The following is a 13,522-nucleotide window of genomic DNA, read 5'->3' on the forward strand; positions in this document are numbered from 1 at the left end:
AGAGCTTTTCCTGACGCAGGGGGCTGCTTTTCTCACTTCAGTGCTTTCCGTTCTGTCACCTATCACCCTTATTTTCACTTCCACATACCAAGTTAAAATCACTGCGTCAAAATTCCCGCTTTATGTCTGTATTTCAGCTTCCTCTTTCCCACTCCTCGTGCTTTTGTTTTTTCTTCTCCTCCGCGTGCCACGAGCTGTCTCTGTGGCCTATTCTGTTCTCTGCTCTGCACTCAGCGCTGTGCCTTTCATAAAGCCGCGATCTTGGCGCCCAACGGCCCCCTCTCAAAACGTTTAACAAACTTTTCTCTTTCCACAGCGCTGTGCAATGAGGCGGGCTGGCTTAAGCCAGCAGCAGCTGTGAAGTCGAAGCACGCATTTCTTATGAAGTGATCAGAAAACCTGAACACATGCACGTAGAGTAAGGACAGAAGGAAGGAAAAAGGGAAATGTGGGCATCACCCTCGGCTTCCTGCGATGCAGATGGTGCCGGCTTGTTCAAGGAAATACCTGCCAGCATTTTTAGGGAGAAAAACCTTCCCGAACCCAGCGTCCATTGGCTCTTACAGCACAACTATTGAGAAGCATCGTTTTTAAATCACACCGCAAGCAGCCTCAGCGACAAGAAATGCGAAGAAAACATTAGAAACAAGCGTAAAAAAGAAAGGCACAGCGCAGAAATCAGAGGTAAAAAGGCACAAACAATAGAAGCAGAAATACAAACATTGACATTAGGAAAAAAAAAGACTGAACAGATAAGTCGGGACTTGCTGGCTGCTGTTATCTGTGCTTCTAAAAGATGTGTGCTTCTAGAGAAGGGAGCAGCACTGCTGCAGCACCGCCGGCTATCAAAATGCTCATTGCTGGTGCAGCAACGAAACCAAATCGGCCTTTTTAATGAAGACTGAGATGATTTCCAAGCAGCGTTTGGACAAGGAATATGTATGGCACCCTGTGAGAGCTGTTACGTATTTTTCTTTAAGTTTCTCAGAATCCTTCCTTACTTTAGGAAAAAAAAACACAAAACCGTGCACAGAAATGGTCATTGAGTTTGGGTATAATATCCTGATCCTACAGATCAAATGTAAGGAAACCTCTCTGCCTCTTTTATGTCGGTGCAATGATTGTTAGCAATGGGGGATAATGAAAGCCAGCGATTTTTGTGTCAGATGAGAACATCAGACACAGAGGAACGAACTGTGTTTTCTATTTTCTGTTAGGCTCAGATAACCTTAAGAATCGCGACTTTAACAAAGCCATCTGCCCGGCGGGCAGGTGTCTTAACCGCATCAGCAAACGCCCTCCCGGTTTTGGTGGTTTTCACTTTTTTCTCTCCTTCATTTTCCTTGCCTTGCGTATTCCGAGGGCAAACCACGCCACGAGCACTTTCGGCTCTTCAGAGGAGCTTTATCCGCGGCTGAGCGGCTCCGGCGGGGCTCCGCACAACTCTGCCTTCCAGGAGAGCTCCCAGCGATGAACGGACTTTGGGAAATGATCCCGAAGCCCCGGAAGCCGCGCCGGTTGCCTGCTTCCAAAAGCCGCCCGAGGGACCGGGCTGGGGCGGTGGGGGTCCGGCGCTGAGCGCCCCACGGAGCTCTGCCGATTCCCCATCCTAACTCTGAGCTTCGGGGCGCTCCGCCTCGAGGGGATCGTAAGGAGCAGACCGAAAACCGCTCAGCTTGCGGCAGGCCGAAGTAAAAAAGCAGAAAACGAGCAAAGCGAGGGGGGAGAGTTTTGCCTACAGTCGGGTAACGGGAAGTGGGGACGGGGCTGGGAGGGGAGGGCAGCGCCGAGCTCCGCACCCGTCCCGTGGATTCCGGCCCGGTGGCAGGGGGAACGGGGGGAGAGCCGGGATGGGAGCCCCGCGTTTGCGTGGGCTCCGAGCGGGGTTTGAGGGGAGAAAAGAAAAAGAAAGCGAGAGAACAAAAGAAGAAAAGAAAGAAGAAAAGAAAGAAGAAAAGAAAGAAGGGAAGAAAAGAAAGAAGGAAAGAGAAGAAGAGAAAGAACAGAAAGAAAGAAGGAAAAAAAAATAAAGAAAAAAAGGATTTTTTTTCCATTTTTTTTTAGTATGTTTAAATTTTTTTTTTTTTTTTTTTTTTTTTTTTTTTTTTTTTGAGGGGCAGCCCGTCGCTGGCACCCCAGATCGGTGCTTCGGGTGCTCCTCGGGTTCCGTCCTTTATTTTTCCCCCCTCCTCCCGCAGAGGCTCTCTGCTGGCTGCCGCGGCTGGGGCAGAGCTCCCCGGGTCGGCCGTGTTCCCCACCGCGGGGTCGCCTCTTGCCCGCCCTCCCCACCCCAGCTCTTTTCCCTTCCGTTCCCTTCCCTTCTCCCCGTCCCGTCCCCTGCCCTTCCCGCCCGCCCCCGGTGCGGCCGTACCTTGAAGGCGATGGGCAGCGTCTTGTTGCAGCGCCAGTGGGTGGGCAGCACGGAGCAGAGGAAGTTGGGGCTGTCGGTGCGCACCAGCTCCCCGGGGTGGTCCGCCAGGACCTCCACCATACTGCGGTCGGCGGCGCGCAGCTTCCCCGCCAGCGCTCCGCTGTGCTCGGCGCCGGGCAGCGGCAGCGGCTCGCTCATCTTCCCCGGGCTCAGCGCGGTGGAGGGCGGCGTGAAGCGGCGGCTGGTGCTGGTATCTACGGGGATACGCATCACAACAAGCCTGTTGAGTGAGGGACCTCCGAGGGCTTGGGGCAAAACAGCGAAGCGAAAGGAACTCTTCGGCGAGCCGCTCTCTGGGGAGCGACATACACGGGCGCGGGGCGGGGAGCCGGGGGCAACTCGTTTGGATGCCGGTGCCCGCTGGTTGTTTGTAGCCGGACGCGGGGGCGGCTCCGCGGGGCCGAACGGGGCGCGCCGCGCTCCGAGGGGCGCTCAGGGTTCCGCCGGGCACAGCTGCGCGCACGGCCCCGGACGCGCGCACACACGCGCACCGCGCGTCATAAAGTATTGACGGCGCGATCCGCCAGGGCTTTAAACACGGCAGGCATCCATCAGTGCTCTACGGCCTGGCTGGTATATTTTTTTTAGGTTTTTTTTTTTAGGTTTTTTTTTTAGGCTTTTTTTTTTTTTTCTTTTTTTTAAGCAGCCTCGAAAATCAGCTTCGGTCGTTTAGTTCGCGTCGCTCTACGAGGGCTCATGGCCTCGCCATAATTCCCGCAAAAAAACATATAATAATAATAAAAAGAAACGCTCAGTGCATGGCTTGAGATGTCTCTCTTTGGATTTGTCTTTGGGACAGCGCTCTGCGTAAAGCCGCGGCCGATGGCTGAGGCCACCCCCGACTGTCGGTGCGGCTGCGGGCGCTCTGCGGTCGGTGTGCGCCACAGCGCTCCCTCTCTCTCAACTCACGTTCCCCTCAGCACTCAAACCCACACTGCAACAACTTCGTCACTCGTTGCCAACTTGGTTTTGTTTTTTGGTTTTGTTTTGCTTTGATTTTTTTTTCCCCTTCGGTATCTGAGGCGGTCTTCCTTTCGCTCGGCCGCAGGAGAGGCTGCTTAACACGATGTCAACCGCAGCAGGTGGAGCCCCGCCTCGGGCAGCATGGCTCTTCCCTCCGCCGCCTGCAGCACTGGGGTCGGGGGGAGAACAGCGAGAAGAACCCGCGCAGAGCCACGCAGAGCCGCGCAGGCACCCCGCAGCCAGCCGGCAGCGCTCAGCTCCGTTTCCAACAGCCCCGCGTCGAGTCGCTGCGAGTTTCCCTTCCGCCAAACGGGTGACGGGGGGGAGGGGGGCAGGACGCCGCGCAGACAGCGAAAAGCGGGGATGACCAAACGCAAAGTTCCCAGCCGGGCTCGGCGCTCACAGCCTCCAGCCCGGACGGCCGCGCGGAGAAGAAGACATTTCCACGGCGCGCAGCCCTCGGGTCTTCACGGGAGAACCGCCTTTCTGCCCGCCCGCCCGCCGGCCGCACACCGCGCAGGGCCCCGCCGCGCTCCGCTCGGCGCTCCGCTCGGCGCCCGCCGCCGCTGGGATGAATGGAGGCGGCCGGCAGCGCGTCGGCTGCGGCGGGCGGAGTGCGGAGGAATGTCATCCCCCCGGCTGCTTTGCATACGGGGAGGGCGCCGGCCAATCACAGCCCTTTCCGGGAGCAGCCAGGGCGCGGCCGCGGGCCAGGGGCTCCTGGAATTGGCGCGCCCGCCGCCGCCGCCGCTACTGTGCGGGCAGCGGTTCCGCGTGCGGCTGCGGTTGCCGCGCGGGATGCGGTTCGTCCGCCGAGGGCTGAGCCTCGAGCGCCGGCCCGGCTGCCCCGGGGCGGTCCCGCATCGCGGGCTGGAGGTCCCCGGGGGAGCCGCCGCGGCCGGGCTCCCCGCACGCGGCGGGCAGCAGCGGAGCCGGCGGCGGTGCGCCGGGTGGAGGCGTGGCTGCCCGTGCGGGCTGGGTTTGGGCTCCGTCCTTTTTTTTTTTTTTTTCCAATGTTGGTGCTGGAGTTCCCCGTCCCGAGAGCCGAGCCGCGCCCCTGTGGTTCCTCCGCCTCATTTCCCACCCCCGGAGACCCCCTCCCCGCGGTCGCCTCGGAGCCCGCACTCAACAGCTGCGGCGGCGGCGGCGGCGAGCGGAGAGCCCCCGGGCCCGGCGGCTGGGAGGCGGGCGCCGAGCCCCGGGACAACCGCCGCTGCAGCTCCGCCGCGGGGCCGGCAGAGGGGGCGCGCCGCCCGCCGACGGCGCTCCGACGGCCGCGGAGGAGCTCCGGGGAGCGGCTGCGGGACGGGCGCCGCCGCGGGGACGACGGGGGGAGGGCAGAGCCGGCGGCCGCTTGGAAAATGTGCGGGGTCGGAGAAGTGCCGGGCTCCGCTGCGGGGTAAAACAGCGTGCAGAAAGGAAAACACCGGCTCCGTGCTCCCCGCAGCCCGCTCCGTGCGACCCGATCCAGCGGCTTGCGCTCGGACGCCGGATCCTTGGCACTCACTGACCGTGGCACCTCCTAACCGTGGGGTGTCTGTGCCCGCCCGTGCGGTTGGTTCTCTATACGCCCGTCCCGCACGGATGCTTCCCTCCCTCTGTCTCTCCCCGTCGAGTTGTTCTTTATATGAACCTATCCCGAATTTAAATTGCCGCGGAGATGTTTTCTTCTGCTTGAAGGAAAAAGAAAAAATGCAAAACAACTAAACAACTATACAGGCGAAGCGCTGTTACAGCACAGCTTAAAGCCACCTGTGGCCGGTCGCTTTTTACGGCCATTACCGAGATCACAAGGGCTCTGTTAGCTATGCGCACACACATCGCGTAACACGTTAAAATACGCGCAGAGCGTTTCAGTTTTCTTTTTTTTTTTCTTTTTCTTTTTGCTGTTTCTCCTATCCCAGCCACGAGGTAGGCAGCTTTCTATATTTTCAATCAATTCCGGCGAATGGATCGCACCCTCTCTTCACCTCAACTCCTTTGTATAAGCGCAAATTAAACCCAGTTCACAGAAAGGCAAAATAAACGCGCGCGAACGACCAGAAAAAAAAGATACAAAACGCCGCTATTTAACAGAAGTCGGGCAAAATACGCCACGCTTCCCGTTCCCTATTACCGGGCACCAGCTGAAGGGCCGATCCTGGCAGCAGGTGACGGTGTTCCTACAAGTCGAGCATTGAACTGTACCTATCCTTTAGCACCAACCGCACACGGGGGGGACGGGGTGTGTGTGTGTGTGTGTGTGTATTTTTTTAGCTAGCACAATCTACCGCCTTCCTTATAATTTTCATCGAATCACAGAATGGCCTGGGTTGAAAAGGACCACAACGATCATCTATTTCAACCCCCCTGCTATGTGCAGGGTTGCCAACCACCAGACCAGGCTGCCCAGAGCCACATTTAGCTTTACACGACAAAGGGAGGAACTCTCGCAGGGGTTTGCCGTCCCCTCACTATGCTTTGGGTGCACTATGGAAGAATAGGAACTGCTGAATGCAGCAGCGGGCGCACCCACGATTATTAGGCAAAGGAAGGCAGCGAGGGACGGCACTGAAAGTCAGTATTCCTCCCTCCCGCTGCGGCTTTTAGCGTGCCCGACGCCCCGGCTCACGCTCGGACAGCCGCTCCTTTGTGCCAGCATCCCTTTGAAGCGTGAATCGCAACTGGAGTCGGAGCTTGACCCGTTCGCATGCAGCACCGCTTCCATTTGGATGCAGACAACAATTTTTTGTAGCCATAAGCAAACCGCAACGGAATCTCTGTCTGCCACGCGTTGCCTCTGTCATGCGGGCTTCACAGACCACAAAGCACCGAAGTTTTTACGTCATACGGTTAAGTAAAAGCTTCGGAAGTTGGAGAGGGGGAGCAACAGCTTTGGGATGAATTTTCGACACATCAATTGCAAAGGAAGAATGAGAGAACCCGAGCGCTCTGCGAGTCCGTGCTGACAAGGAAACCCTCTGCAGGCAAACGGGCAAGGGGTATGCTGGTGCAAAATGGGTTGGATTTGTGTGGGGAGAGAGCAAACGTGACCAAGGAAAGGAACAAAACATTTTGTTAAAGAGCTGCAGACCGTAACAGCAAGCGCGTGCAGTGTAAGCACAACCCAGAGAACTGGCCACAGACCCTGACTGTGCAACTTCTTTAGGAACATCTCCGGCCTCTTCTTAGCCACCCTTCTGCTGCATGAAAATCTCGGCGAATGCTATTATGCACTCAGTGGGCTTAGCCTGGCATTACTCAGTGGGTCATTTCCTCCCTTTTGCACCCAAATGAGTTTAATCATAGAATCACAAAATGGCCTGGGTTAAAAGGACCACAATGATCATCCAGTTTCAACACCCCTGCTCTGTGCAGGGTCACCAACCAGACCAGGCTGCCCAGAGCCACATCCAGCCTGGCCTTGAATGCCTCCAGGGATGGGGCATCCACAGCCTCCTTGGGCAACCTGTTCCAGCGCCTCACCACCTCTGTGTGAAAATACATGTATTAAGGCTGTCCTGAAAATATTTATGATGATGTGAGTGTGCCTTACTTGTAGTGGCAATGAATCAGTGGGTTAATGCTTGTAAATAAGATTTGTAGGATCAGGCTTCTGAACTGCCCCTGCAAGTATTTATTGTATAACAGTTACCATCGTGGGTAATTCCACTGACTGACATGAAAGCAATGACTACGGCAATGCATTAAATTATTTTAAATTATGTCACATTATTCCAGAGCGTAGAGAAAAGCAGCTCCCTGTAAGTAAAAAGGTGAGGTCGGTGCTCCTTGTTTCCTGCACTCATCTCTCACACAGCGAAATCTGAATGTTTCATCCCAGCACATGAAGCATACGTATGATGCCACCAAGAGTGAGATGTGAGATGCCAGCAGCATGCTAGGGAGCTTGGCTCTGTGGGCCTGCACTGCACAGGTGCATGATGTGTGACCTCTCTCCGTCTCAGGGAGGAAAGTGCCTGAGCCCCACTGGCAATCTCCGCTTTCATTTTTGTTAGCTGATACAAGAATATTTGCTCTGGAAAAGGGGAACTGGCTGCAGCTCAGTTTATGCTAAATAGAGGGGTTGTGATGAATGACAACATACCATGTATCCATTCAGTACCCTTAGTCTGGGTGTCTAACTACCTGCGAGCCAACTTGAACACTGGAAAAGTTCTCAAGGAGTCTCTATCCTCCTCAGAACGTCCTGGTGGTGACAGTGCTCTCAGAACTTGTGAGCCATTTCCCATTCAAAATGTACTGAACATTCTATAGTCTTGTCACTCTAAATATTTTAGAGGGTGGACAGAGATGGAATGGGCCGAATCCTCGTTCAAGACAAATATGCAAAAGATAATCAACCACCACTTCCAGCATTTGTAAAAGATAGCTATGCTGTCAGAAGTAAATTGTTCCTTTGTAGATGTGCAGTATAGTCCATAAACCCACTTTGAAACATGTCTTTAGTTTGCTTCCATGTTTTATCGGTCATTTTATAGTTGGATTTTTGAGTGGCTCTGTGTGAAGTGAGGAGTTGGACTCAGTGATCTTTAAGGGTTCCTTCCAACTCAGGATATTCTATGATTCTATGACTCCCATTCTGAGGATGTGGGGACATGGACCTACATTAAAGGGAGTTGCCTTTCACTGTTTTACCTCTTTGGACCTTCAGAAACTGCAGTCCACAGAGCTGCACTTCAATCTGTCAGCTAATGGAGGCAATGCGCAGGGAGCAGGGACACCTGGAGAAGGACACCTTTCAGGAGAGGCTAAACTGTGAATCTGCATCCAGCAGTAAGCCCAGCTTTGCAGGCCTGTGTGTGGCTGCAGGTCCTCCTAGGGCTTTGCTGGGTGAACAAATGAGGCAAGCAGCAGCCCAAGGATGAGCTCAGACCAAGCAGAGCCCCAAAAGCAGGAGTGGGCAGTGGGAGATGATTTGTTCAGCTCTTCTCACTAGCACAGATGTTATCTCAGTGCACAGAGGCATAGGGTCACAACTGCATGACCAGAATAGCATCCCACCAGTGCCACCACCCTCAGAGGCTTTTCTCCATTGCACCTTATTTCCGCCTTCCCCATTTCCTCAAGGGGAAGATTAATAATTGCAATGAAGTTACTGCAGCAGCTGATGTCAATGCCCCTTCTGTCTTATGCCGCATAGCCAGGCTGGCTCAGCTTTGCTGGGAAATTTCAAAACTTTTTGGCCTTCGAAGTCCTTCCTAGATCAGGGCCAACAAGCCAGCTTGCTGTCTTCACTCAGAGAAGCTGTGGATACCCCATCCTTGGAGGTGTTCAAGGCCAAGTTGGATGGGGCCATCAGCAGCCTGAGCTGGTGCCTGCCCATGTCAGGGTATTCAAGGTCCCTTACCACCCCAGCCATTCTGTGATTCTAGGATTCAATGAACTTCACTCCTTTCTTTTGTGCAGCAGTAGGCAAACTTCCGAGTAGGAGTGGGGACTTTGTTAAAGTTTCCACTACAAAAATATCTTTCAGTGGTTTGCCTTGGATACCTTCCCCATACCTGTGGACTGGGTGTGTGAAAAGCATGACTCTGCCATAAAGAGCCATCTCATTTCACCTTCCTCAGAACGAAAGCTGCTTACATAGTGCAGTGGTGCACGGTAGACAGGAGAGCCTCCCTGAGGTGCAGGAGCAGAGGGTCACATCAGAGTCGAGGGAGCAGGCTGGCTTATTTTCCCAGAGCTTGAATCCCAGTGAGAACAACGGGTTTAGTCCTGGCCGCAGTGTTATTGGCTATATATCAGTGAATGAGTGAGATTACAGAGAAGGGCAACTGCTTTGATTAAAGGTCTGGAAGGAACTACCTATAAGGAAAGATTAAAGGAATTAAATACATACATATAATTTGGGGCAAAAGGGAAGCCAAGGGGACAGCATGACTGCGGTTTACAAGTACATGAAAGACAACTATAAAGAGGAAGGGGAGGAACTGTTTTCATTATTTAAAAACGATAAGACAAGAAATAACAGATGCCAACTGAAGTAAAACGAGTTCAGTTTTAAGAGCAGGGGCAACGTTGATCACAAGATCAAATAGGCAGGAGAAAATGCTCCCAGGGAAGCGGCAGAATCAACATCGCTTGAACTTTTCAAGTCAGAGCTTGACAAGCACCTTGAAGGGGAAAGTTTAAGAAATAGTAGAAACGAAGCCAAGAAGCGCAGGGATGTACTGCCTGACCTAAAAGCCCAAATGATTTTGAGGCCGTTCTAGAGGGCTTCTAAAAACAAACACAAACTCAGAGCTTTTGGATGATTTCTTTCTCTGCATAGTTCAAAATTAAAAGAGGGGTGGGGGAAGAAAAAAGCTAAGTGAGGAAAATTAGTCACTTAATATGGTTCTACTGTGGCTAATCCCTACAGAAGAAGCCAATTACTTGAAGTAGTTGGGAGTATGGGGTGGAGAAGGGAATGGAAATTGTTGAAAAGCCGCCATCTGGTATAAGTAGTTGTTGGTGTGGAGACTTAAAAAATACACATTGTGTGCCATTATACTGTGCTCATTACACGTCGAGATTAATGCAGATAACATCATCCACACCTTGTATTTTCTGTAGCATTTTATATACTCAGGTTCACATCATCACAACCTCCAGCACTAATTGTAACATTTGGGCTTTTGATCTTCTGCTATGGCACTATGGATGCCTTGTACCAGCAAATGGAAAAAATAATAGTGAAAAAAAAAAAAACCAACAAAAAACCAAACCTCCAGCTCCCTTTTGTTCCAGGACACTTAAAAGGAGCAGTAAATCTAACCCACAGGACAGCAGGGAACAGCCCTACCATGAGGAGGATACTATTGATGGCACAGAACTAATGTAATTGTTATATTCCCCACACCTGTCCCTCTGAGGGAAAGGGCATGCCTATGGGGCACTGCTGGGCTGTAAGCATGGCCCAGATGCACCAGACAGCCAGGCTGGTATCGGAGAGGTCCTGCTGATGTTTTGATTGATGTTGAGCAGGTAAAGTTTCCCCTCCTGTGCCCCAGACTTTCTTCCTGCAATTAGTGGTGAGTGGCCAGACAGAATCAGGCCGCTGAACGTGTTCAATCTAGGGGAAAAAAAATGCAGTACAGGTACTGTGTAATAGGGAAAATGTAGTGGTGGTATGAATGCTGCATTCGGTGCAAACAATGTGGTGGGGGTCTGCCTTGCTCAGGGTTGGTTTGCTTAATTTTCAGTCAAAACTGAGAAGGAATGATAAACGGTTGCCAAAGTTCCTATAGGGAAGTTCCTGTAAGAATTTCTGGCATGTAACAGAGAGGAAGATGCTTCCAAAGGAGGCTCCTTTCTCCCAGGTTTGCCAGAAGGAAAGCTGCGCTCTTTCAACACTTTGACTTTGGACTGTAGTGAAAAAACGTAGAAACAAGGATAACTGCTTCCTTTCTCTTCTTCCTACCTTACTTTCACTGTTTAGAGACTGTGACAGGCTTGAATGTTGAAACAGGAAGGCAAAAAGAAAATAATGACATTATTCCCAGCATGACATTGCAGCACTTGTGTCAGTGGGTGGTATTATTGGCAGTGAAGGAATGGATTCTCTGTTCCTCCTGTTTCTGTTTTTAAGGGCTGGGTCAGGTCGTCCCTCTCCCTGTTTCCCCTTGAAGAACCCTTCAAGGCTGGTGGAAAAACTGCTGAGAGCTCATGAAGCTCCTTGTCCCAGGGTGAGTAGGAGTATTAAATCCCAGTCACCTTATTTCTGTCTCTCTTTGTCTATCAATTGTTTCTCATCTGAGACCAGGCTTTTGCCAGTGTCTGTCTCCAAGCAGAGGGCTGGTCTTAACAGCAGGAGATGGTGTGGGTGCCTTCAGCCAGCAGCTATGCTGTCCCCTCCGTGTCACTGACTGCTAGCTTTGTACTTAATCCACCTCATACCTGCAGTGAACACACAGCAATGCCTTCATGCAGAAAAGGATTTTGCTTACAGGGGAATCCTGCCTGGGACTTTCACTGCAACACCACTCAAGGACAGAGGAAGGAAAGGCTGGCTGAAACGCCAAGGCACTACTGACCACGCGCAGCACCGCTAATGCACTCTCTCAGCCACAGACGAAGCCACAAGTTAATCTCATAAATTGTTTCTCCTCCACTTAACATCCCACCTGCAACTGCCTCCACCCGTGCTGTGCAGGTCTGGGCTTGGGCACACCGTGTCTCAGCAGCTGCGTGCCCAGCAGGGAGCACCCACACGGTGCTGTCAGATGAATGGGATGGGCTGGTAAGGGAGACAAAGCTGCAAGCTCTTTAAATACAGACCTGGATGACAGCAATAGAAAAAAATATTCGGAAAAAATGATTTTGAGCCTGATTAGCAATAAAACCTGGAGTCTGTACTTGACAAGTGCAGTTAGATATCCCACCCTGCTCCAACACTCCATGTGACAAACTCCACAGTCACAAGCAGGACCCCCCATACCTCCACAGAGCCAAAGGCACCAGCACCACCCTTGTCACACTCTTAGTACGTTGACCTCCCCAAAGATTTATTTTTATTAGCTGAGGAACAACGACATTTCCCAAACTGTTTCATTCTATTTTTTGTGTATTTTCCCAAATCACTTTGTTTTCGTACTACAATTAAAATTTAAACCTATTGAACTGTTTTACAAAACACTTCTACAATTTGGTTATTTCGGGAGACTCCCAGGGTGACACAAACGCTTGCAAAGGGAGATCTGTGGGGTTCTGTGTGATGGAAGGAATGGGCACTGCTGAGGGAAAGGCAACGCTTCCTAGGCTGTCAGTCTGGCACCTCTCACCTGCAGTCATAGCATCACAGAATCACAGAAGGTTAGAAAAGACCTCAAAGATCCACCAGCCCACCCCTGCACGCCCACTGCCCACGTCCCTCAGTGCCACATCCACACGGCTCCTGAACACCTCCAGGGACGGTGACTGCACCACCTCCCTGGGCAGCCTGTGCCACTGCCTCAACACTCTTGTTGAGAAGAAATTCTTCCTAATATCCAAAGTGAACCTCCCTTGGCACAACTTAAGGCCATTACCACTCATCAAGTCATTGGATTTGAAACACATGTAAATAATTGCTACAAAGGTAGTACTTGGTTTTAATGGAAATCACTGCTGCTCCTCTTGGGTGGTTTTTTTTCTTAAGCATTTTTAATTTACCAGGTATGTCATTTACAGCTTTCATCTCAACCACAGATCTCCCCCGGGTCATAACAAGGCACAACTTTATATCAAAGCCTTCATGCTCACCTGCCTGAGATGAGATCTGTGCATAAGCAAGGGAGCAGCTTGTGCTGTGGAGAGAGGGAGGGAGCAGACAAAATCAGCCTGCATAGACACCAAGAAATCCACTGCAACTATTCAGCAGGGCGCAGGAAGATGCCTGGTGCTTAGGATGGAGTGTAAGACCTCTGCCTTAAGCAGCAGGAGAGGTGGTCTGGTTCCCTGTGTGTCTCTAGCTCTGTCCCCAGAGGGGCAATGCTGGCCTTGGGCTCTTCAGTCCTATATATGCCAGATGGGAAGGTGGGGTGAGGGTAGTGATCAAGCAGGGCTTAGCAGAGCCCACCATCTCCCATCTCCCCAAGCTGCAAAGTCCTCCCCGGTGATGGGCCTGTGCTTATTTAGCTGTAGTTGCAAGGCCCCTGCTTGTGGCAGGGAAGGTGAGAAGAAAAGCTGCAGATCCAGGCCTTTAACATCAGTCTCATTGCAAATCTGCCCTGAAACATACCTTACAGAATACTTAAGAGCATGAAATATTCTTTCCAAGGCAGAAAGATATAATAAATGACTTGCTGAATACCAGCTACCATGCACAATGCTTTTAAAAGGAAATATGTTGTAAAGTGAGCAAAGCTTAGCAAGATTAGTTTACAGTCATATTCTTCTGCTGCTTTCCAGCTACAGATGTTGCCCATGATGTGCTGTCTGTAAATTGGTGAGTTCATTTTAAAGACAACAGGCTATTTTAATCTATTTTTCCTCTATTTCATTCGCACAATTAGGAAATCAGGGATTGTAAATTCTTTAGTTTTGGCAACAGATAGAAGTAGCAATACATTTAAGCCTTTCTTAGCTAAGACAATGCATTCTCACATTATTTTTAGGTGTGAAGTAATACCACTAAATCAAGTATACACAGGAAAATCTTAAGCA

General features: G+C 51.6%; 1 protein-coding gene across 2 annotated transcripts in view; it reads right to left on the reverse strand.

The window, feature by feature from the left end:
* RUNX1 (RUNX family transcription factor 1) overlaps positions 1–13,522 on the reverse strand; it is a 150,528-nt gene that overhangs the window by 64,350 nt on the left and 72,656 nt on the right. For both annotated transcript variants that reach the window (XM_048959826.1, XM_048959817.1), the window contains exon 3: positions 2,372–2,625. In XM_048959826.1, the coding sequence (XP_048815783.1) occupies positions 2,372–2,625 (254 nt within the window). The remainder of the gene's footprint in view (positions 1–2,371; positions 2,626–13,522) is intronic.

The sequence above is a fragment of the Lagopus muta genome, chromosome 1, assembly GCF_023343835.1.
Source record: "Lagopus muta isolate bLagMut1 chromosome 1, bLagMut1 primary, whole genome shotgun sequence".
NCBI classification, from domain to species: Eukaryota; Metazoa; Chordata; class Aves; order Galliformes; family Phasianidae; genus Lagopus; species Lagopus muta.